At 40.7% G+C, this 24,230-nt stretch overlaps 1 protein-coding gene across 7 annotated transcripts in view; it reads left to right on the plus strand.

Moving 5' to 3' along the window:
- Nucleotides 1-24,230, plus strand: part of SRPK2 (SRSF protein kinase 2) — a 255,049-nt gene that overhangs the window by 77,446 nt on the left and 153,373 nt on the right. For 2 of the 7 annotated variants that reach the window (XM_039249801.1, XM_039249803.1), the window contains exon 3: nucleotides 23,802-23,865. The exons of the other annotated variants lie outside the window; for them this stretch is intronic. In XM_039249801.1, the coding sequence (XP_039105732.1) occupies nucleotides 23,828-23,865 (38 nt within the window). In that variant the 5' untranslated portion in view covers nucleotides 23,802-23,827. The remainder of the gene's footprint in view (nucleotides 1-23,801; nucleotides 23,866-24,230) is intronic. 7 annotated transcript variants of the gene reach the window in all.

Consider the following 24,230-nt stretch of genomic DNA (forward strand, 5'->3'; position numbering starts at 1 on the left):
GAAGAATCCCTCCCAGCGATTTCCTAAACAGGCCTTGCTCTTTGAATCTTTGTATATTGCTTGTGGTATTTCTTCTTCCTAGAATGTTACTCTCTGCCTGCACTGTTTGCCCAGCCTCAGCCTAGCCCTGCTGGGAGCTCCTGAGTGCCTGCCGCTATGGTACTTGAATTTGGTCTGTGTCCACACTGCTCACCTTGTATTTTGTGAGTTAATCATGTTGTTGCCTGTATTAGTCTGTGCCCTCTTCTTTACTCTTACATCTCTAGGCCAAATATAGGTGCCCAGAAGACATCTGTCAAACAGATACTGTGATAAGGGCCAGGACTTTGGATCAAGCAGTAAAAATAAAAAAGTAATTGATACCTTGTACAATATACAAAAATTAACTCAGAATGGATTATAGGCTTAAATGTAAAGCTACAAACTAGTAGAAGAAACAATTCGAGAAAAATCTGTGGCTTGAGTTAGGCAAAGATTTCATAAATAAACCAAAAACCTGATCCATTAAAAAGATAAATTAGACATATGTCAAAGTCTTCTCTTTGATAGACATTCTTTTTTTTTTTTTAAAGTTTATTTAGTTTTGAGAAGGGGGGAGAGTTTGAGAGAAAGTGCACTCAGTGTGGGGGGGAGGGGAGGACTGGGGGGAAAATTCCAGGCAGGCTCTGAGCACTGTCAGCACAGAGCCTGATGTGGGGCTTGAACTCACAAATCTTGAGATCATGAACTGAGCCGAAATCAAGAGTCGGATGCTTAACTGACTGAGCCATCCAGGTGCCAAATGGTGGTATAACAGTACAGTGGAATACAGTTCAGTAATAAGAAGAAATGAACTGACACCATTGCAACAAATGAATGAATCTAAAGGTGTTATGCTTAGTGAAAGAAGCCAGACTCCAAAGTGTGCATACTACATAGTTGCACTTGTATGGGAAAAGGCAAGATGATGATAGGGAGACAAAAACAGATCGGTGGTGCTAGGGGCTACGGTCTGTGTTTGTCAGGCACAGAACACTTGCAGACTGAACACTGGAGGGTGGATTTTACAGAGTGTGAATGTAATAAAAAAAGAAAACAAAACAAAAGTGATTGATATGGTGATTACCAAAGGTTTTATTAACTCTGTTAAAGCTTGATAAAACTTTGTAGGTTTTGGGGGAAGTGATTTGCCAGGATGCGATCATCTCCGAAGGGCTTTCAGGTGACGGTAGGGAGGACCTCTGTATGCCTGACCTTTTGTGGAAGTGCACAACCAAGGAGGCAGGCTGTAGGACGTCCGCCACATGTTATGGATGGGACGGTCCTTTTATAGGGGAAAGCCAGTGAGGTTTGAAAAATTTGCGAATGTTGAACAAGACAGTATTAAGTGTAGCTGGTAAAGGACAGAGTGGCAAGACAAAATGGATGCGCCGCATACTGTCTTGTGTTTGACAGTTGTGACTCTTTTGTGGTTTCTAGAGCACAGGTCTTTGTTGCTTCAATCTGTCAGTATGTCATTGAACTCCATGTAAAACTAAAGATCTGTGATTGGCAGTTGGTTTGCTATTTTGAACAGTCCATTGGTTCTTATTTTTGTTTCTAAAATAACATTTCATTTTGACAATTTCATCACACCTATGAGTTACTGTTACTGAGGATTCCCTGGAGTGTTGTCCAGGGAGTGTGCAAGGGAGTTCAGTAAGTGTTCTTACACTTCTACATTGTTTTGTTAGTTTATGACTCTTGAACCCCACTGTACATGTTATCATGAAGCCGCCATAAAGATTGAGAGAGGTGCTTTGTAGTCGTGGCTTCTAGAGCCAGGTGACCTGGGTCTGTCCCCAGCTCTACCATTTATTAGTGGTGTGACCTTAGAGAGAATTATTTATAACTTGTCTATGCCTCTGTTTCCTCGTCAGTAAGTGAGAGGAGGGTGCTAATTACAGTACCAGCTCTGCGGAGGGGTTGTGTGGATTAACTGAACGAATAAATGGGAAGCCCCCCAAACAGGTAACCTAGAGCTCAGGCTCACTGCCAGCCACTGCTGTCGTCACTGTGAGTCTTCTGTCCACAAATAGCCTCCTATGCCTTCCTTAAATGTTTAAATACAAGAATGGCTATGATGCTATTTCCCTTTTGGCTTCCTGAGACTGGATTTCTTTAGTTCTTATAAAGCCAGTGGACTTAGGTCTTCTTTTCTTTCCTCTTGTTTCTCTGAACATTGCATGTTTGATTTTTAGCAAGTAGGTTATATTTCGAATCTGTTTTCTAAAGATTCATTGCCTTAAGAAACAAGAGAGAACTAAATGCATGTCTTAAATGGGGAGCTAGGGAATGTGGTTATGAATTGAGATTTGGAAACTTGGTAAATTTAGAGGACTGAATACTATAAGTCAAAAGAACAACTGTTTGCTTTCTTTGTGATAATTTTATAAAATTGTGTCTTTTATACAGAGAGGTGCTCTCAGCACAAAGCTAATTGTGTTTATTATTTTGAAGGCACTTGTTAAAGAGCACTTGTGGAATGGTTTGTGGAAATGGCTCTGGTTTCAGAGTACTCTTGTCCTCCTCGGATCCATTCTTCAGTAGGAAAAAAATAAGATTTGTCTCTTAAGCATGGTGATAGCAAACCAGTTGACCAGACGTTTCTTCTTGTGGGGTTAAATCAGACCGTATTCATTAGAGGTGCTCAGATCAACTGCTGGTTTGCTGGCTGTGACCCCATCTTCTATACTGAGGACCTGAAGGGATTTGGGCAGCCTCTCTACCACCCGAGTAGGGTTCCTTCGCTGTGCAGCCTGAACCACAACTCTCCGTTTCCCCTTCTCAGCCACTGAAGCTGGTTTGTTTTCCCTATTAATTTGCTTATTCTAGGTGCTTCACGTAAGTGGAATTATATCTGTCCTTTTGTACCTGGCTTATTTTACTTAGCGCATTTTCATGGTTCATCCATGTTGTGGCATGTGTCAGAATTTGATTCTCTTTTTTACAGCTGAATATTATTCCACAAACCCAATAACATAATTAAATAATACATTTAACCCAGTATCTCAAAAATAGTATAATATATCAAGGTGTAATCAGTATGAAATAGTAATGGAATGTTTTTCATTCTGTTCTTGTGCTAAGCATGTCTCTGTGAAGAGTGGCCATCTTTCAGGCGCACAGTGGTCACGTGTGGCAAGTGATTTCTGTATCGGGCAGTGTGGGTCTAGATTAAAGAATGATTAGTTACAATTACTAAGCAGCACAAACTTATTATGAACGAAAAATATTTGCTGAAAGACATTGGAGAAGATTGTAGTCTTCAACTATAGGAAAAAGGATTTATAAAATGACAAAGGGGCACCTGGGTGGCTTAGTCGGTTAAATGTCCAACTCTTGATTTTGGTTCAGGTCATGATCTCATGGTTCATGAGTTTGAGCCCTACATCAGGCTCTGTGCTGACAGCGTGGAGTCTGCTTGGAATTCATTCTCTGTCTCCCCCCACCCCCAATAAATTTAAAAAAATGACAAAGACCCAGGCATAGTTCAAGGGATAGGAGCCCTTAGGGGAAGAAGCATTTAACTGAATTTCTTTTTGCCAGAGCCTCTGATGAGAAGACATAAGGAACTCTTGACAGGGTTTTTGATTCACAGTGTCCTAAATACAGTGCTGGTAAACCATAGGCAATTAACATTTTAAGTAGAAAAATATGAATATGGAGTAGAACTGGAACGGAAATTTGCAGTGGCTGCTGTGAGGCCTGATGAAAAACTCTTGTCCAGGATCTGGAATTTTCCTTTCCATTTCCATTCCTCAAACTTCAGGGATTGTGCCTGATTTATGAAAAGCACACTTAACTGTGGGTTTCAGCACTAGGAATACACAGATAGGGATGTAGACCGGAGGTGCCCCGTGGCGCCGCCCTCCCATGTGGCTCTGCCACGCGCCAGCTCCCCTAGAGGGACCGGGTTAGGTGTGCACTGCGGTTCCCACATGGGCAGGCTGTACAGTGGCCGGCATCTTCTGTGCAATGTTGCCTGGCTGGACAAGGTGAATTGGAATAATGCAGTCCCTCCCTCAGGAATTTGGATTTCTGAAGTGGAGCGATTAGGCCAGTGCATCATTGTAGATGGTAGTAGCATTGACTTCAGAGTTTGATTTACCTGGGGCCAAATTATGTGTCTTGTCACTTAATGGCTGGATGCCTTTATTATTTTTTTTTTATATTTTTAATATAGTTTATTGTCAAGTTGGTTTCCATATAACACCCAGTGCGCATCCCAACAAGTGCCCTTCCCCTCCCCCCCATCAGTCCTCAGTTTGTTCTCAGTATTCAAGAGTCTCTCATAGTTTGCCTCCCTCCCTCTCCCCCAACTGTTTTTCCCCCTTCCCCTCCCCTATGGTCCTGTTAAGTTTCTCCAGTTCCACATGAGTGAAAACATGGTATCTTTCTCTGCCTGACATATTTCACTTAGGATAATACCCTTGAGTTCCATCCATGTTGCTACAAATGGCAGATTTCATTCTTTTTCATTGCCATGTAGTATTCCATTGTATATATAAACTGCATTTTCTTGATCCATTCATCAGTTGGACACTTAAGCTCTTTCCATATTTGGCTATTAGCACATTCTTATCGATGTTTGTGATTGTCTTATGTATTTGGGTGTTTCTGAATTCAGTGCATAGACATTTATACTTGTTAGCTCTTCCTGATGGATAGACCCTGAAATTATTATATAATGCCCTTCTTTGCCTTTAAAATAAAAAATAAAGTCCAGTTTGTCTGATATAAATATGGCTACTCCAGCTTTCTTTTTGATGTCCAGTAGCATGATAGATGTTTTCCCATCTCCTCACTTTCAATCTGAATGTGTCCTCAGGTCTAAAATGGGTCTCTTGTAAACAGCAAATAGATGGATCTAATCTTTTTAATCCATTCTGCTACTCTGTCTTTTGATTGGAGCATTTAGTCCATTTACATTCAGTGTTATTATTGAAAAATACAGGTTTAGAGTTATTGTGTTCTCTGTTAGATTCATGCTTGTAGTGGTGTCTCTGGGACTTTGTGTTCCTTGCAACATTTCCCTCATAGGATCTCTTGTAGGGCTGGTTTAGTGATGATGAATTCCTCCATTTTTTGTTGGGATAAACCTTGATCTCTCCTTCAATTCGGAATGATAGGCTTGCTGGATAAAGGCTTCTTGGCTGTATATTTTTCCTGTTCATCACACTGAAGATTTCCTGCCATTCCTTTCTGGCCTTCCAAGTGTCAGTAGATAGGTCTGCTACTACCCTGATATGTCTCCCTTTGTATGTTGGGGCCCTTTTATCCCTAACTGCTTTCAGAATTCTCTCTTTGTTCTTGTATTTTGCCAGTTTCACTGTATGTCGTGCAGATCGATTCAGTTTACGTCTGTGGGGAGTTCTCTGTGCCTCTTGGATTTCAATATCTGTTTCCTTTCCCAGGTTGGGGAAGTTCTCAGGTATTATTTGTTCAAGTACACCTTCTGCTCCTTTCTCTCTCTCTCCTTCTGGAATTCCTATGATATGGATATTCTTCCGTTTGATTGTATCACTCAGCTTTCGAACTCTCCTTTCATGTTCCTGGACCAATTTCTCTCTCTTTTTCTCGGCTTCCTCTTTCTCTATAATTGTATCTTCTAATTCACGTATTTTTTCTGCCTTTTCAATCCGTGCAGTAGCCAACGCCTCCATTTTATTTTGTGTTGCATTTTTTAGTTCATCAGTATTTGCAACAATAATGGCTCGGATGTCATCCAAGCCCTTTTGAAGCCCAATGAGTAATTTTATGAGTATTATTCTAAATTCTTGTTCAGTTATGTTGCTTAGATCGGTTTTGAGCAGTTCTCTAGCTGTTATTTCTCCCTCGAATTTCTTTAGAGGAGAGTTCTTCTGTTTTGTCATTTTGGCTACCTTTCTTTCTCGTTAGTTTTAAAAGCTTGTGATGTGTTCTGCCCGTGTGAGTGCTGCTATATTAATATTAAAGGAGGCTCATACACTGTCCAGGGCCTGGCCGTTCAGGAAGTCTTCTTTGAAGGGTGTCCCTTGGTCTCTCTTGTGACTTTGGTTTTATTTCTCTACTCGTAGTGATGTTTTGAACTCTCCACGATGTGCACTTTAGGTTTGTTCCTTGAAGTAGCCTGTGCCACAGGCGCAGAGGAGGCGGGCTGTCTCCCGTGCCTCACGCCCTCACTCTGTGCGTTGTTAATGATGCCACCCAACTTGCAATCCCACAAGCCAAGGCACTTCAGGGCAGGGAACTGGTTCCTCCTGATGCCGACCGCGTCCCTGGGGTACCACCTAACCTGGAGGGAACTTCCACTGTCCAGTGCCAGACCGAGGCCACCAGTCCAAGGAAAGCCCCACAGTTAGAGGTGGGATATCTCTCCGAAAGCCCTGCTTCTCCGCGAGCGCAGACGGGAAAGTGGATGCCTTTATTATTATAATTTGTTTATTTCAGAGAGGTTGAGAGGAAGGGAGAGAGATGGAGGTGGGTGGGAAGAGACAGAGAGAAAATGAGAGAGAGAGAGAGAGCGAGTGAGCATCTTAAGCAGGCTCCACACTCAGCACAGAGCCTGAAGTGGGGTTTGATCCCACGACCCTGGGATCATGACCTGAGGCAAAATCAAGAGTCAGAGACTCAACTGACTGAGCCACCCAGCCACCCCTGTGACTGAGTGACTTTAGACATGTTACCTTCCCCCTTCCCCTTCCTCCCTCATCTACACAATAGAGATGCTGATTGTGTCTGCCTCCTAGTGTTTTTATGAAGATATATGTAATCCTTGACAAACTCAAGAGTTATCATTATCACCATTATACAAGAGTTATTGTTGCCATTGTAATATAGAGGAGCCTGGTATACTTTTATATTCCATGTACAGGCTACATTTATAGAGCTGACTGCTTGGGAGAGAATGAAAGGGATGCTCAAAGAGAAGCAGATGTACTGTGGCAGTGGGACCCCAGAAGAGAGAGGGGTCATAGCTGTTTCTATATGAGCCTCGGATGTGTAGCACTCATTAACATTCGAGTGTTGTTGATGGAGTAAAGAAAATTTCACGTATGGTTTGGGAAACTCTATTTATACTTTACTCAGCAGGTTGGAACAAGCCAGTTGGAAGGGCACACATGTGGTCATTGGAAGGGATGAAAAGAAAACAATACCAAGCCAAATGCACCGCCCTAACCTGGAGCCCTTGTTAGTGCCGAAGCAGACCTTCAGCCCCTTCAGCCGCCTCCCAGAGGCCCTGAGGGTATTGGAGTCCTGTTCATGCCAGACACTCTGAGGCAGCCAGGAAACTGTGTTAGGCATATGTGAATATTTCAGTCCAGATACATAAACTGTCAAGAACACGTGGCTGTCCAGAATCACGCATTCCATGAAGGCCTGCTTAGCTGGGGTCTACCTGTGTTCAGAGGAGGAGATAACGTAGATACCATGCTGAGAAAGCAGTGGAAACTAGATAAATACTGGTGAAAAGTTAAAAAAGTATTTTACTTAAAAAGTTTTTAAATGTTTATTTTGAGAGAGCGCACCCCCTCATGCCCGCCTGTGCAAGCAAGTGACCGGAGGGGCAGAGAGAGAGAATCCCAAGCAGACTCCATGCTGTGAGCACAGAGCCTACTGTGGGGCTCAAACTCACGAAACGTGAGATCACGACCTGAGCTGAAATCAAGAGTTGGACGGTTAATTGATCCACCCACATACTCCAAAAAACATATTTTAAAATTATGTAATATTTCATGCAAATAATACCTGAAATGTGAATGTGAGTTTGAAAAATAATGAAATAGGCACCCGAATACTCGCCCAACTCCAGAAACAAAATGCACTCAGTCCAAGTCTTTTCCTCCTTCTCCCTTTCTTTGTAGTTGGTCCAGATTTCAGAGAGTCAGGCTTTAGAAAAAGGAAGAAGCTGGGTACCTCAGATGAGTATAATACGTTGGCTGGTGCATTTCAGTGAAAATTGAGGAACCGTTGTGTTATTAAAGTTGATAATGGTAATGACTGGAAGGAAGTTATATTTTTTAAAACAACCTGGAATTTCTTAAAGCTCTGTCCTTGAGTCATGTCAAACTGGCCTCTTTATTGCAGTGGTTCTTTTGTGTTTCTTGCTCTGTTACTGCCCTGGCATTTGACTCCAGTTCCTCAAGCACATTCCTTTCTTTCTCCTCTGCACCATCTAACAAAGACCAAATATTTGTGGCTCTACGTACAGAATTTAGTTTTTATCTTAACTTTCATCTGTGGGATTCTCTCTCTGTCTTCTATGCATTAGTGTATCATTCATAGGCACACTCCATTAGTTGAGACTTGATCATTTTTGGACTGCTAAATTAATACCTATATTTTTAGGTACTTTTTTTTAGTTTACCAATTTGTTTCAGCAATTTTGTTATGAGAGTCTGCTCATGACAGAATTAGAAGGAACAGACTGAATTTAGTTTTTAAAACTAGTTTTAAATGTCATTTTTACAACCTCCACAAGACTCCCTTTCTTATGATAGAACAATGTCAGAAGTATTGAGCTGTTTTTTTTCTTTCAGTATAACACTCTCAGGATTCCAATGGAACATTGCTTTGATTTTGATTAAACTGTGAATTTTATTTGAAAGTGAAAATTGGCATTTTCGAGGCTATTTATAATGGTGTGATGGCAGTCTTTTTGCAGACTGTCCATTTGAAAGCTGGGTAACCACAAAAGGGGGTTATTTTAAATGGAGTATCCTTTGGTAGCACTTAACATTATTTGAGAAAACTATTTTTAATTACACAAGTAACATCTGTAAAAATTTAAGTGCAGGTAAAGGAGAAATTGACGACCATTCCCTCATTCCTTTTTTTTTTTTAATGTTTTATTTGCTTTTGAGAGAGAGAGAGAGAGAGACTTTGCTTTTGAGAGACAGAGAGAGTGTGAGCGGGGGAGGGACAGAGGGAGAATCTGAAGCAGGCTCCGGGCTCTGAGCTGTCAGCACAGAGCCTGACGTGGAGCTCAGACTCCCAAACAACGAGCTCATGACCTGAGCCGAAGTTGGACACCTGACTGAGTCACCCAAGCGCACCTCCTCATTTCACCTGCAGAAGTAAGGAAGATCTTCTAATCATTTTGGAATATACTCTTTCTCAGTGTTAGTTTTCATTTGCATGTACATATATACACACACGCACACACACACCTGTGAAAACACACATCTGTAACAAAAGTAATAGTATACTGTGTATTCTGCATACTGCAGTGTCAGTTTTGTAGATCAGTCAGTCCATGTAGATCTTCCTCACTCTTCTTAAAGGCTATGCATGATGAATGTACCATACATAGTTCATTTAACAGTCAGGTTGTTATCCGTTACTTGCTGTGGCATACAGCGATATGAGGAGCATCTTTGTGTCATTCTCCGAGGACACGTGTGAATGTTCTTCTAGCTTACATTTGGAAGAAGTGGAATTGCTGGATTGTAACTGTCTAGCATACGTACGCTATATTAAAGTCAATAAATGGAATATTATTTGGCATGATAGGCTAATTGTGCTTATGAAATCAGTTGTGTGTTTGTAACACTGTCATGTCAGCTAGATGAGGAGGACAGGCGCCAAGTGTAAAACCTGTGATTCTCAACACTGGCTGCGCCTCAGAGTTACCCAAGATGTTTTTGGCATCATCACACCAAGAGAGTGATTTAGTAGGTCCGCAGATAAGTACAGATGACCCTTGGCGTGAAATGGAAAAATTACATGCAAGAGAAATATCCTAAGACTTTCTTAGAGTGCCCAAATTACCCGGTACTAGTTCAGTACCTAGCTCACCCCATAAAATGGAGCCAAAAATGGCCTTAAAATCTGATTTTCTTTAAATTCTTAATGTAAGTTAATAACTTTACTGCTACAAACACCACAGTTGTAGATGTAATAAATGATTGTTTTAAGATTGACAGAGAGGAAGAGGTTTTGTGGTTTTTTTTAAAGGAGGGAAGGGACAGCAGGATTATAAACATGAAGTCTGGATAGGACTGAATTTATAGGATTATGTTGTAGCTTTCATAAATATTATTAACATAAGTGAGTGTTTAGCTTTTTTATTATGGACAAATTTGAGCACATTCAAAATCAGCCACAGGTAATGCATGGTCTTTGAGGGCCCAGAGCCTGTACAGAGGCTGCTGGGACAGATTCCCCTCTACTACACTAGCCCGGTAAATGGCGGCCTTTCTGTACCTCCGTTCCCCTATCTGTGAAATGAGGATAACAATAATATTTATCTTACAGGGATAAGAGAGTTTTAAGAGAGTTATTACATAAAGCAGAAGAGTTCCTGGCATTGTGATTGGTATGAAATGTTAACTGTTACCATTGATATTGTTTGCTGCTCTTTGTTGCAGATACAATTATGAATCCTGGTGTCTTTGTCTTTAGGCATTATTTCATGCTTAAAATATTTTTCCAAGTGACTAGAAACCAGCAACTCAATACATGGCCAGAGATGATAAGGATGAAGAACTTGTGCTCTTGAATACTATTCAAGGTCATTTTGATAAAACAGAGTTAAAGTTTTCTGTGTCCTTGATACGTTCAAGGCCCTGTTTATTGGTTTTTGCGTACTAACATGGAGAACTAGTTGAAGTTTTCTGTTTCTGTAATTAGTGGGAAATCCCACAGACAGCAAGACAGGAATAAAATAGCCTGTGTTTGATTTGCTCAAGTGTTCGTCGTACTTCATAACATTTTGTAAAGCAACAAAGCCTTGGACGTAGACTTTACTATTGCTTGCTGCTGTTAAAGATTTTTATAGAAATAAGGGACGGTTGATGCTTGAGGTTAGAATTTTAGGATTTACAAATGAGAGAGGTGATAATTGCCAGAGTTCCTGAGGGGCACTGTGTGGGTGTACAGACACAGAATGATTGCGGGGAATTGGCAAGTCTCATAAATAGCTCCGTGAAGTCCTATATTTTCTCCCTGACATGATCTAAGATTTTAAAAATTTGCTCTTAATTTTTGTTTTTCTTTTTAACATTTATTATTTTTGAGAGAGAGAGAGAGAGAGAGAGAGCGCGAGCGAGAGCAAGACAGGCAGAGCATGAGCAGGGGAGGGGCAGAGAGAAAGGGGGATAGAGAATCTGAAGCAGGTTCCAGGCTTTGAGCTGTCAGCACAGAGCCTGACGCAGGGCTCGAACTCAGAAACCATGAGACCATGCATGACCTGAGCTGAAGTCAGACGCCCAACCGACTGAGCCACCCAGGAGCCCCTGCCCCTCTTCATTCTAACTCACCTGTTGAATCTCCTATTTTAGTTTTCACTGTATAGTTGGTTCTATTCTACCCTATGTAAAAAGGCCTTCTTTGTATGGCGTGCAAGATGCTCTAGGGACAGACCCTGCCAGTATCTCTGGCTTTATTTCCTACCAGTATCTACTTGGCTCCTGCCAGTCACCAAAACAACTTGGATGCCCACACGACAGGAGTCTGCATGGCTTTGGTTGTGCCATTTTCCTGTCTGGAGTGGGCTTCTCTTCACCTGGCAAAGTCCTCTTGACGCTAGTGACATATATCTTCCCCAGACTGAGCATTTCCTCCCTGGAGGCTGTGCAGCACACCTGGGGATCTAGACTTCAGAACTAGGCCGTCCAGGTTCTCATCCTGCCTCAGTGACATATTAGCTCTGGAATCTTTTTTTTTTTTTAATTGAGATAAAATTCATGTTCTCTTTTTCACCAGTTTAAAGTTTACAAGTCAGTGGCTTTTAGCATATTTATAATACTGTAAAGACCTCTCAGCATTTCCTAATTCTAGACCATTTTTATCATTCTAAAAAGAAACTCTTTGTGCATTAGCATACACCACCATTTTCCCTCCTTCCCCAGTCCCTACATCTACTTTCTGTCTCTCTGGAGGTCCCTGTTCTGGACATTTCCTTGAAATGGAATGATAAAATATGTGTTTGGTCTCTGGCTTGTTTCACTCTCCATAATGTTTTCAGGATTTATCCATATGTTAGCATGTATCATTACTCCATTCCTCTAAGGTATGGATAGACCACATTTTGTTTACCCATTGATCAGCTGATGGCTATATGGGTTGTTAACAGTTTTGGGATATTACAAATAACTCTTGTGTTCGGGCTTTTTTGTGAAGAGTGTGAACATATGTTTTCAGTTCTTGTGGGTATATACTGAGGAGTGGAATTGTTGGGTCATATGGTAACCCTTTGTTGAACTTTTTGAAGAACCGCCAGATTGTTTTCCAAAGCAGCTCTGCCATTTAACATTCCCATCAACAGTATGTGAAGTTTTCAAATTCTCCACCTCCTTGTCCATTCTTGTTGCTGTCTTTCCGATTCCAGCCATCCTGGTGTGGGTATAAAGTGATATTTCATTGTTGCTGTGATTTGTGTTTCCCTGATGACAGATGATGCTGAGCAGTTTCTCATGTGCTGCGTGGCCATTTGTGTTTTTTCTTTGTATGTCTGTTAGGTCCTTTGCCAATTTTGTAAATTGAGTTTTTTTTTTTTTTTTTTTTTTAACTGTTGAGTCGTAAGAGTTCTTTATATATTCTGGATCCTGGTTCTTTTTTTTTTTTTTTTAAATGTTTTATTTATTTCTAGGAGAGAGAGAGAGACAGCGTGAGTAGGGGAGGGTCAGAGAGAGAGGGAGTCACAGACTGAAACAGGCTCCAGGCTCTGAGCTGGCAGTCAGCACAGAGCCCGACGCGGGGCTCGAACCCACACACCGCGAGATCATGACCCAAGCGAAAGTCAGACGCTTAACCGACTAAGCCACCCAGGCGCCCCTCTGGATCCTGGTTCTTTATCGAATATATGATGTGCAAATATTTACTCCCATTCTGTGGATTATCTTTTTTCCTCAGTAGTGTTTTTTGATTCACCAAAGTTTTTAATTCTTATGATGTTCTTCTGTTTTTTTTGTTCTTTTTGTGTCATTTTTAATAAACCAACCTAATCCAAAATAATGAAGATTTACATCTGCATTTCCTTTTAAGAGTTAAGTGTTAGCCTTTATATTTAGGTTTTAGATCCAGTTAGTGCTAACTTTTGTCTGTAGTGTGAGTTAGGAATCCAGTATTCTTCTTTTGCATGGGAGTATCCAGTTGTCTAGCACCATCTTTTGCAGAGACCATTCTTTTCTCATCTGATGGCCTTGGCACAGTTGGGAATCAGTTGGCTGTCATGTTAGGATTTATTTCTGGACTCTGATTCTATTTCATTGATCTTTATGTCTTATTTTTATGCCAGTTTCACACTTTTTCTTTTAAATTTAATTTTTTAAATGTTTATTTTTGAGACAGACAGACAGACACACACACACACACACACACACACACGAAGTATGAGCGGGGGAGGGGCAGAGAGAGAGAGAGGAAGACAGAATCTGAAGCAGGCTCCAGGCTCCTAGAGACTTGGGGCTCGAACTCCTAAGCCATGAGATCTTGACGTGAGCCCAAGTTGGACTCTTAATTGACTGAGACACCCAGGCACCCCTTAATGACACTGTTTTGATTACTGTTGCTTCATAATGTTTCGAAACTGAGATGTGTGAGTCCTCCACCGTTGTTCTTTTTTCAAGATTGTTTTGGCTATTTGGGGTTCCTTAAATGTCTGTATGAATTTAAGGGTCAGTTTGCCCATTTCTGGGGGGAAAAAGGTATTTAGAATTTGTAGATCAATTTGAGGGAATACTGCCATTTTACTAATAGTAAGTCTTCCAACTTGTGAACATAGGATGTCTTCTCATTTAAATCTTTAATTTCTTTCAACAATGTTTTGTGCTTTTCAGTGTATAAGTCTCTGATTTCCTTTGTTAAATTTACTCCTAAGTATTGCACTCTTTTTGATGCTATTGTAAATGGAAATGTTTAGGTCTGGAGGTTTTAGAAAAATTTTTTATATTACTGTTCTTTAATGTTTATTTATTTTGAGAGAGAGAAAGAATGCACACATGGGGGAGGGCAGAGAAAGAGAGAATCCCAAGTAGGCTCTGTGCTATCAATGCAGAGCCTGACACGGGGCTCTATTCCATGAACTGTTAGATCATGACCTGAGCCAAAATCAAGAGTTGGATGCTCAACTGACTGAGCCACCCAGGCACCCCTGTTTTTGGAAATTTATAAAACTTCCAAAGCTTCAGTTTCCATGCATGTAAAATGGAAATTATGTTAAGTACCAACCTCTCCAATTGTTGTGAGTTCATTCATGTAAAGGGCTTGGGTAGGCCTGATGGTTAAAACTAAATGCTAAATATTCGGCTCTGAACTCCCTGAAGGGAGGAGTTTTGCCCCACATATTTTTTATTTTTAATTTTTATAATTTTTCTTATTTTTTAATATAATTCTTAATGTTTGTTTATTTTTGAGAGGGAGACAGGATCTGAAGTAGGCTCTGTGCAGACAGCACTGAGCCCAATGCGGGGCTTAAACTCAAAAACCAAGAGATCATGACCTGAGCTGAAGTTGGACGATGAACTCACTGAGCCACCCAGGTGCCCCTGCCCTAAGTATATATATTTTTAAGTTTGTTTCTTCTGGGGAGAGGAGGTGCGGAGAGAGAGGAGGATAAGGTTCTAAATCAGGTTCTGCACTGACAGCAGAGAGCCTGATGCAGGGCTTGAATTCACAAACTATGAGATCATGACCTGAGCCTAAGTCTGATGCTTTAACTGAGTGAGCCATTCCACTGCCCCTACATATTTTTGAGACAGTCTTCCTGCCTCTGCTCATGTGGCATCTAGCACAGCACCTCCCAGGGATGGGGGAATGTGGAAGAGAGGACAGATTGGATTGCATCAGATCAGTTTCAGTTCTGAAGTTTGAAAGTTACTGTGGATTGGGAGTTAGGGACTCTAATTCCTCCTTATACCTCATATTTTGATATGGTTTGTTTTCTTATTCATGTACATGAGCCTCGTACAATAATTTTACCTCCTTTTAACATAGTAAAGTTACTTTTCAAGATGGTTGAATGGCCTTGGTGTACTAAAGGAGTCAGAAAGCAAGCATTTATTGCTTTGGTGAACTCACAGTCCTTTATATGCCAAAATTGTAAATGGAATTAAAATGTCTTAATTTATGACATTGTAAGCCACAATATTAGAGAACCGAGTAGTTTCACTTGTATATTAATATCTAGTATGAAAAACTGTCTTTTAGTTAGGATTATAAAAATACTTCCTTTTCTGAGCATTATTCTGTTGTAATTTCTAAAATTCATATATCGGAAAATTGTACAAATGGTATATATTTTATAAGCGTAAAACAGAGAAAGCTTTAAACTTGATCTCCTGGTGAAGGAGGAGCATTGGATCTCACCCTGAGTGTAACAACTCAGTTATCTAAGAACTTGTGTTACTTCTTAGGTCTGCCCAACAGGGAGGGTAAGAGCGCCTTTGTTCTGCTTAGCCGCCTGGATTAACTATTAATGATACTATGCCGTGGTGAGAAACCTGTAGACGTTTTCAGAATTTAGTTTCATTACATTTCCTTGCTGATAGAGGACAGTGATGGCGATGGTAATTAAGAATTTAAACATTTGTCTTTTCATGTTTTGATACATTTTTTGTATTTAATTGTCCTGGAATTCCTCAATATCAAAATAACAAAAACACTGGTAACAGATAGTACGGAGCACTGTGAAGTCTGAGCACGGGCCTGCGGTGTGCGGACAGGTGCTGTGGAGTCTAAGGCTGGTGCAGCAGATGCAACCAGGTCACCTGGTTCCTCTTTTCCTTGCCTCTTGCTTATGGTGGGGAGGTGAGGGTGGAAATCCCAGTTTGATGGGATTGACTCGCTCTTTGTGCTAGAACTTGAAAATCTAGAACATGAAAATTGGCAACAAACTTTTCCTTTTAAACTATTGTTCCTTTTGGGTTATCAATTGTACCCAGAGTAATAGTTTAAGAAGTAACAGAAGGAAAAAGTATTTCCTCTCGGAAAATAAATTGCTGATGAGTGGCAGCAGCAGCTACCTTGAAAGTTTAAACCAAAGCCTAACCAGCTGGAGACCACCTCCCTCCCCTCCTTCAGTCCCCACCACCTCCTGCCCGCCCCCACCCCCCACCCCCACCCCCGCTGCCGAGTCAGAGTGAACACAGTGTAGCCCTCTGACACACCATTGTGTTCAGAGTGCAGGATACTGGAAAAAGACTACTTTTAAGGAAGGGGGTAAAATTGGGATTTTTCTCTTGAAAAATAAAATGATTCTGAAAGTAAGCTTATTTTATTTGTCAAAATTTGAATTCTAATTGGAAAACAAGTACTGAGTACTAGAATGAACAAAGAATGTATCAAGTGTTGATTGTTTTTGGCATATATTTTTGTACTAAATTTTGTATAATAACATGATTGGATATCTTTTAATTTATAATGTAATTATAATGAAGGACATTTTTGCAGACTTTTTAAGAGTTTTATTATTTTCCCATTAGTCACTGATAATCAAATAATTGTCATTCTTGATACACTTGAGACAGCATATTATTGTCTTTGCTGATTTTTCTCATCAGTTACTGACCTTCCCAACTCCTCTGAAGACTCATTTGGGATTCTAACATTTCATTATAATGTATCTTATACCAGCCTTATCAAATGTTGCATCTTTTGATATGTATTTTCAGTTTTCACTTTGTTTTGGATTTGCATTTTATTTGAATTATTGTTGGATTGTATGACCATCAGTGAGAGAGAGAGAAAGAAGGGGTTTGATGAGTGGAGACGGAGGATGGGAATTACCAGGGACAGTTGTTTGAATGGTCAGTTCATTAATGATTGCTTTTGTTTGCAGAGTTTTTCCTTTTCTGTGTGTTCTTATAACAGAAGATTTGAACAGTGAACGCTAAGTTGGGAAGGACTCCTTTTTACACTAGACTATCTTCATGGTGTTGGTCAGTTCATCACCAACCTTCCTAGGTGTCTCAGAGAGCTTATTTTACTCCTACCCCTTTATGAAGGGTCTCTTACTTGTCAGTCTCTTGAATTTGGAGTCAGGAACTCGATACTTGGTCCCAGAGGGTATTATCAGGGATTGACACTTGAGCCAGAAAAGCTGCTCCAGGCCCTGTTTTGCATTTACATGGGAGCTCTTTGGAGATACTTGTAGGCTTAAGTTGGAGACACCAAGAGAGAAGGCCGTGCACATGGCTGAGACAGTAGGATCTGGGAACATGAGAAACAGAGAGAAGCAGGTAATTGGTGGTGACAGGAGAAATGGACTTAGGGTCAGAGAGGTGTTGAATCACCAGAATGATGAAGCATTAGGTGGAGAGCAATCCCTCTGAGCACTTGGTAACATGAACTGAGTATCAAGAGCTGTTAGGAACAGAAAAATGCCTCCCTCCATAGACCTCACAGCCAGAATCTTGTTCTGTTCTTAACTTCTAGATGTTTTCTTGCACTATTCTTATCACCTGAGGTAAACTGAGCACATACCTGTTTCTTGTAGCCTGAAATGGCTCCAGATATATAGGTAAAGCATTACTTTAAAAAAAATTCTCTTTTGGGGCACCTGGGTGGCTCCTTTGGTTAAGCATCTGACTTTGATTCAGGTCATGATTTCCTGGTTTGTGAGTTTGAGCCCTGTGCCAGGCTCTGTGCTGACAACTCAGAGCCTGGATGGAGACTGCCTCAGATTCTGTGTCTCCCTTTTTCTCTTTCCCTCCCCTACTCACATTCTTTCTCTGTCTCACAAAAATAAACATTAAAAAAAATCCTCTTTATACCTGAAATAAAATCAGCTTTGTGAATGATCATGTAAAGAATTTGGCAAGAATGGGGTGCTTGGGGTGGCTCAGTTGGTTGAGTGTCTGACTTTGGCTCAGGTCATGATCTTGTTGTCTGTGGGTTTAGTCCCTGCATCTGACTCTGTGCTGACAGCTCAGTGCCTGGAGCCTGCTTTGGATTCTGTGTCTGCCTCTCTCTCTCTCTCTCTCTGCCCCATCCCCACTAGTGCTCTTGTGCTCTCTCTCTCTCTCTTTCTCAAAAATAAACATTAAAAAAAAAAAAGGAATTTGACAAGAGAAACTAGGTTTAGTAAATCTGTTGGAATAGCACCCATGGAGAAAGGATGTAGGTTTAAGAATTTAGGTGGAACTGTCTGCCCAGTCATTATATCTTAATTTCCATGTCATCGGAGGAAGGGTCCAACATGAGCTCATGTTTGGCATGTAGTGACATAAAGGGCATGGAAGCATGTCATCTCCATGGCATCCTATGTTAGTCTCACACTGCTGTTGCTCTCAGGTTTCGGGTAGATTCAGGGCTGCCCACCTTCTCTCCCAGGCTGTCTGATCTTTGAAGCATATTCTTTGTTGTTTTTCTAAGTTGCTTGCTTGTTTGTTTGTTTGTTTAGAGAAAGAGAGAAAACATGTGAACAGGGGAGGGGCAGAGAGAAAGGGAGAGAGTAACCACTCACTCTTCCTTGTCTGGGTTCTTAGGGATGGGCTCAATTCTGGACTCCTAGCCCTAAGTGTCTCATGAGTCTTCAAACTCATGTTATTGAGTAGAGAATTAAATATTAGAGATAGTAGGCCATTAACTGAAGAGTTAAAATTATTCATCATTCAGAGGGATTTGAGTATCTTTTAAAGTGTGGGTACAGTCAGAATACAAGGTTTTCATTTTATTCTGGATCTATAGGTTGGATGAAAGAGAATGAGTGGGAGATCCTGGTGAATTTGTTTTTCTTTTTTGGTGTATAATGTGATGATGAATAAGAAGCATCTGGTGTCACAGACTGACCAGTTTTAATCAAGAAAGGTAACTAACGGTGATGATTTTAATTGATATAAGTAAATAGATTTAAAAGCTGGTTTCAATTTTTTTAAGTTTATTTATTTATTTTGAGAGAAGAGAGAGCATGAGCAGGGGAGGGGCAGAGAGGGAGCGCAAATCTCAGTCAGGTCCCGAAATGTCAACACAGAGCCCTGTGCAGAGCTTGAACTCATGAACCGCAAGATCATGACATGAGCCGAAACTAAGTCTTGATGCTTAACCATCTGAGCGCCCCCAGGCATGTCTAGAAGCAGGTTTTAAAGGACGCTGGAATGTTCTGCTTGGGTCACTAGGTTCTTGGAAATTTAGCTCTAGGTCTTGGGAATGGTAGTCTCGGAGAAGGTGAAAGTGTTAATGCCACCAGTTATTTATCTTTTTAACCCTCAAATTTCTTCTTCATAAATACATGTGGCTCAGCTAATTGATGACCTCTGAGGATTCTTCTAGCTCTGTAGTTGTTTCATTGGGTAATTGGATATGAAAATGTATAGTTAAGAATAAGGACAGTAAGTCAGCTAGATTGTAACTTCGGCTAGGATAGGCTAAGAAGACCATGAAGGAATCAACAAGTAAGTGTGAATTGAAGTGAAACTTGAGGTCCCCCTTCCTAAGGATGCTGTGGTCTCAGGGGGCCAGACAAGTAGTGTATATATTTTAGTAATTCTTTTGTGCCAGCGTATGTGATATATAGGACAGAGAAGGTGAGCTGTGTTCTGTCTGGTATGCAGTCAGAGGGGAGGTAGGGTGTGGGCTGAGATTAGAAAAGTGAATTGGGTGTGCAAGGGAAGCAGACTGGGCAGTGGCATCCCAGGAACGGAAGACTGCATTCTAAGAAGACACCTGGCAGTGTAAGAAAGCATGGTGTGTTTGGGGAATCAGAGTAGCACTTGGCAGTCCTGGAATACAAAATAGATTGAAAGGGGAGAGTGGTGGTAACAATGCCCCAAATGAGTCAGGGGTGCTAATCTGGAATCCTTCAAACATTCCAGGCTCAGAAGTGCAATGCTGCTGCTCTTTGGGGAGATGAAGGTTCTACAAAGGAGATCTTAAACTGGGAAGCTGAGGATTTTAGTTAAAAATTTTTTTTTCTTGTTTATATATTTTTGAGAGAGACAGGAGCGCTAGTGGGAAGAGTCAGAGAAGGAGACACAAAATCCGAAGAAGGCTGCAGGCTCTGAGCTGTCAGCACAGAGCCTGACGCGGGGCTCAAACCCACGAACTATGCGATCATGACCTGAGCTGAAGTCTGACGCTTAACTGACTGAGCCACCCGGGCGCACCGAGGAGTTTAGTTTTAGATGATTCATTCAAGGGGTGCCTGGATGGCTCAGTCGGTTAAGCATCCAACTTCAGCTCAGGTCATGATCTCATGGTTTGTGGGTTTGAGCCCTGTATTGGACTCTTTGCTGACAGCCAGTTCAGAGCCTGGAGCCTGCTTCACATTGTGTGTCTCCCTCTCTTTCTGACCCTCCCCTGCTCACGCTGCCCCCCCCCTCAAAAATAAATAAAACATTAAAAAAATTAAAAAAATTATTAAAAAAAAAAAGATGATGCATTCAAGGCACCTAAGGACCATGTAGATGAAGATGTCTAGAAAGGGTGTAAGGATGCACAGTGCTGAGTTTCAGGAGAGAGTATTGGGCTCAAGTTCAGGTTTGGTCACCATCAGTTTCCTTTTGTTGTGGATGTCATAGGAGTAGATGGAAGGGTTGGTGAGTGAAAAGAGGGTCACGTGAGGTAAGTTTCTCCTACCTTTAAGGTCTGAGTGAGAAAAGATGATACAGCGAAGAACCTAGAGTTAGGAGGAGAATCAGAGCACAAAAGCATTAGAAAAACAAACACACACTTATATTGCCCCATAATGTTATTTAGAAATTAAAAGAACATGATGTCAAGAAAAATCAACCATAATTTTAAATATACTTATTCAAACTACATAAACACCGCTCATTTTCTTTGTGAAATAAAGAAGTGTGGCTTTAATATTCACTGGCCTGAATGAACAACTGGGAGACCCTGGATGGTTGAATAAATATGTATTCATGGGGTTGTTAAGATTGCCGCTTAGGAAGAACCTGAGGAGTGGTAGTGAAGAGAGTAATTTAGAAATTTGTGGGGGATGTGGTGGGGTGTAACATTTTAAAATGTAACTATAAAAGCAGACTGGATCACTACATCACTTCATAGACTGAAATACATTCTAGAAGGGTCCAAGATTTACATGCAAAGTAAAATTATAAAGCATGTTTGAGGAAATGGGATGATTTTAAAAAACCGATGTGGGGAAAGTCTAAGTCTAGCAGGAAGACCATCATTCATAAAGAAAAAGATTGGTGGATTTAATTGCAAAAAAAGTAAAGTATAAGGTCATAGATACACTGTGAATAAAACACAGAAACAACTTAAGTTGGGGGGAGTGCTTATAGTGTTGTGTGAGAAAGTGTGGTCATGGTAGAGGACGATGCAAGTGACCAGAGGTTCACGAGGCTGAGGTAGTTAGCAAGGGTTCGTGGAATCCTCTGAACATGAACGTTGAAGCCTCCCCCCAGTATTCTGGCCTGTATTGTGGTGGAGTAAGACTCAGTGACATGCCTACTGGGGCCTTCAGTGGATGTGGGGAGCACTTAGACCACGGATGGTATTGGTAAGGAGGAGTAGGTAGTAGACTACATGGACCTTATGGGTAGCAGAGGATACGATATTAACATAGTATTTGTAAACATTCCTGAATGTTTTAGTCCTTCAGGAATTAGAAACAAATCTGAAGGTTTGAAGAAAATGTGAAAAACATGTTAGAAACTGTCCATGTATTACTGGAAACCCTTTTGGCTTGGAGCTCTCAAAGCTTTAACTTTCCTTTCTAATGTTGGTAAGATGGGCATACACTTCCTGAGAGCTGTGTGGTTTAAATTTGGGGTCTTTTAGTTTATGTGCACAGATAATCTGGGTGAATCTTTTGTCTTTTTGGAGTGAACAATTACCATGATAAAGAAGGATTCAAGTGTAACCTCATTTCTGACATGGCTAGTTGATAAACTGAAAATTAGATGGGGAGACTGAGATACAGATCAAAGTTAAATTTCTACATATAATCAAACTATAGTGATTAAAAGCTGTATGTTGATAGTAAGAAGGAGAAAGTGGATCAAGACTGTCGACGAGGTTTTTGAAATAGGACAGACTAGTATACCTCATTAACTCCCTTCAACAAATATTTATTTAGGATTACTATCCTTTGCTAGGCGCTACCTAGGAGCAGACACAGCAGGCTTACTACATGCCAAGCACGACACTATATCTACATAACTTTCATGGATTACTGTATTTCATTAAATCCTCACAACAGCCCTGTATGAGCAGTTATTATCCCCATTTTATTGGAGAAGAGATAGAGGCTTTTAGAGAGTCTCAGTAATTTCCCCAAGGTCATAGGGCTATTAAAATGCTGGAGTAGCCTGCCTTCAAATCCAAGGCTGCTGGTGGCCAAGCCTGAGCTCCTAAAACACTGCTCTTTTTAAACCGGTGGGAGGGGCATTACTGAGCATTCACTGTTAGCACCTGGTGCCAGACTCTGTAATCCACGTAAGACTCCTCAAGGTAAGTTTCATTATCATCATCTAGACTTAACCACTGTGCTTGCTGTGTGCTCTCCCCAGTGGTTAGGTAGTTTGGCCAGAGCTGTGGTAGATTCTGTTATCTAAGCGGATGTTCATGCCAGCTTTATAGTGCCCGTTGGATGAAGTTGTAAGCATAAACAATTTGGAAAATCCCTTATTTTAACAACATTGGAAAGATATTTCTGAACAGGTCCATTGTATTTTATGCAACTAATTTTTATTCCCTTTTCCTTTATATCTTTTCCTATTCCTTTGATTTCTGTAGTCAAGATTCTTACCAATTAAAATGTGTTTTGCCCCTAAAAAAAGAATACCTTGAAACTGTTGAGCTCTACTTTGATATCCTGAGATTGCCTATAGTAGTTTGTCAGTGGCCAGGTGTTTTATTTTTGTTATGCGTGGGAAGACGTCCTTACGAATAGGAAAACAGCTTTCTTTGCATGTGAAACAGTCTGTAATGGGACCCTGACAGTTTTATTCATGTGAAATTATGTGCTTTTCAGTCAGTCATTAGTATTTTTAAAGGAAATGTGTTAGATTTTTTTCCCCTTCTCTTTTCCTTCTCCCTTTTATTTTTACTTCTCCTTCCCTTTTGGTCTGTTATCTCTCTCTCTCTCTCTCTCTCTTTCTCTCTTTTTCCCTCCAAATCAGTATCAGCAATTATCTTTTAATTAAATTGAATTGGCGCTTACATTTCTGTTGCAGATGGCATTGTCAGTCCTTTCCTGAAAGGACAAGTATATTATCTGCTCGGTGACTGGGTGTTGCTGTTCACTTGTGCTGTACTGCGAAGGAGGAGGGGAGAATTAAGGTGTAAAATACAAGTCTTTTTCTGAACAGTTAAGGACTAGATATTAAACATATTCTTTCACCAAAGACAAGAAATTATAAGAAGGGTTAAAAAAATTTTAATCTATAATTTGGGGTCCTGGTTTAATATTTCATTCTTAAGTGACAAAAATGATTCACTGAGCCATATTTTTCAGGGCTGGTGAAATACAAGTAGCCCAGGGTTGCACATCTGTTCTTTACAGCCTGTAACTTTATTACCCAGGCTTCTTGGGTTATCTAGTGCATCCAACCCAGTTGTGAGCATTTCTTGTTTGTGTTTTAATTTGCTGCATTTGAAATCTTCCCGTAGAGCCATGCTGGTTCTACCTTAAAAAAGAAAACACCCCTCCGCTGAAAAGAAATGGTACTTCCTGCTTTCATAAACAGTCATGTGCATAGTTTAGCAAGGCCTGGTGCCTCTGGAGCTTTTCCCTTTATAGCACCATCGAATCCCAGTCCTAACAGAAGTACTGCGAATCTTGTGGCCTCTTTTTGAACAAAAGGGAGCAGAGACGAAAAATCTGTTGATATAAAGCTTGAAAGCAAGAGCAGGCAATCTTGGTTGTGAATATTTTCTGATTTTTCCAGAAATCAAGCAGAAGATTGAGCTGCTGATGTCAGTTAACTCTGAGAAGTCGTCCTCTTCAGAAAGGTACAGCTACATCTCTTGCATGAACGATTAATGGTGTAGCATTGCTAAGAAACAAACCAGGATATATTCTTTTTTCTTGTCAAGTTTGCCGTATAACGTATCGTACTGCATGCCGGTCATTGTGCTGTATCGAAGATGTGTATCTGGGCAGCCTGTTCTGCTTTTACAAAGGGTAATTGATTTTTTAAAAAATAGTGAAGCTTAATCAGCTGCAGCATGCACACCATTGCACAGCAGAGCGCTAGTTCATGTGTGACAGCTGTTGAAGGCTTTAAAAAATAATTTACTTTGCTACAAAACAAAAACCTTGCTTCCTTTAAGGAAATATTAGTATTAGATTTTCTTCCTATATTTTAGGATGGTTG

Source organism: Hyaena hyaena, unplaced genomic scaffold, assembly GCF_003009895.1.
Source record: "Hyaena hyaena isolate Hyena2069 unplaced genomic scaffold, ASM300989v1 scaffold_347, whole genome shotgun sequence".
NCBI classification, from domain to species: Eukaryota; Metazoa; Chordata; class Mammalia; order Carnivora; family Hyaenidae; genus Hyaena; species Hyaena hyaena.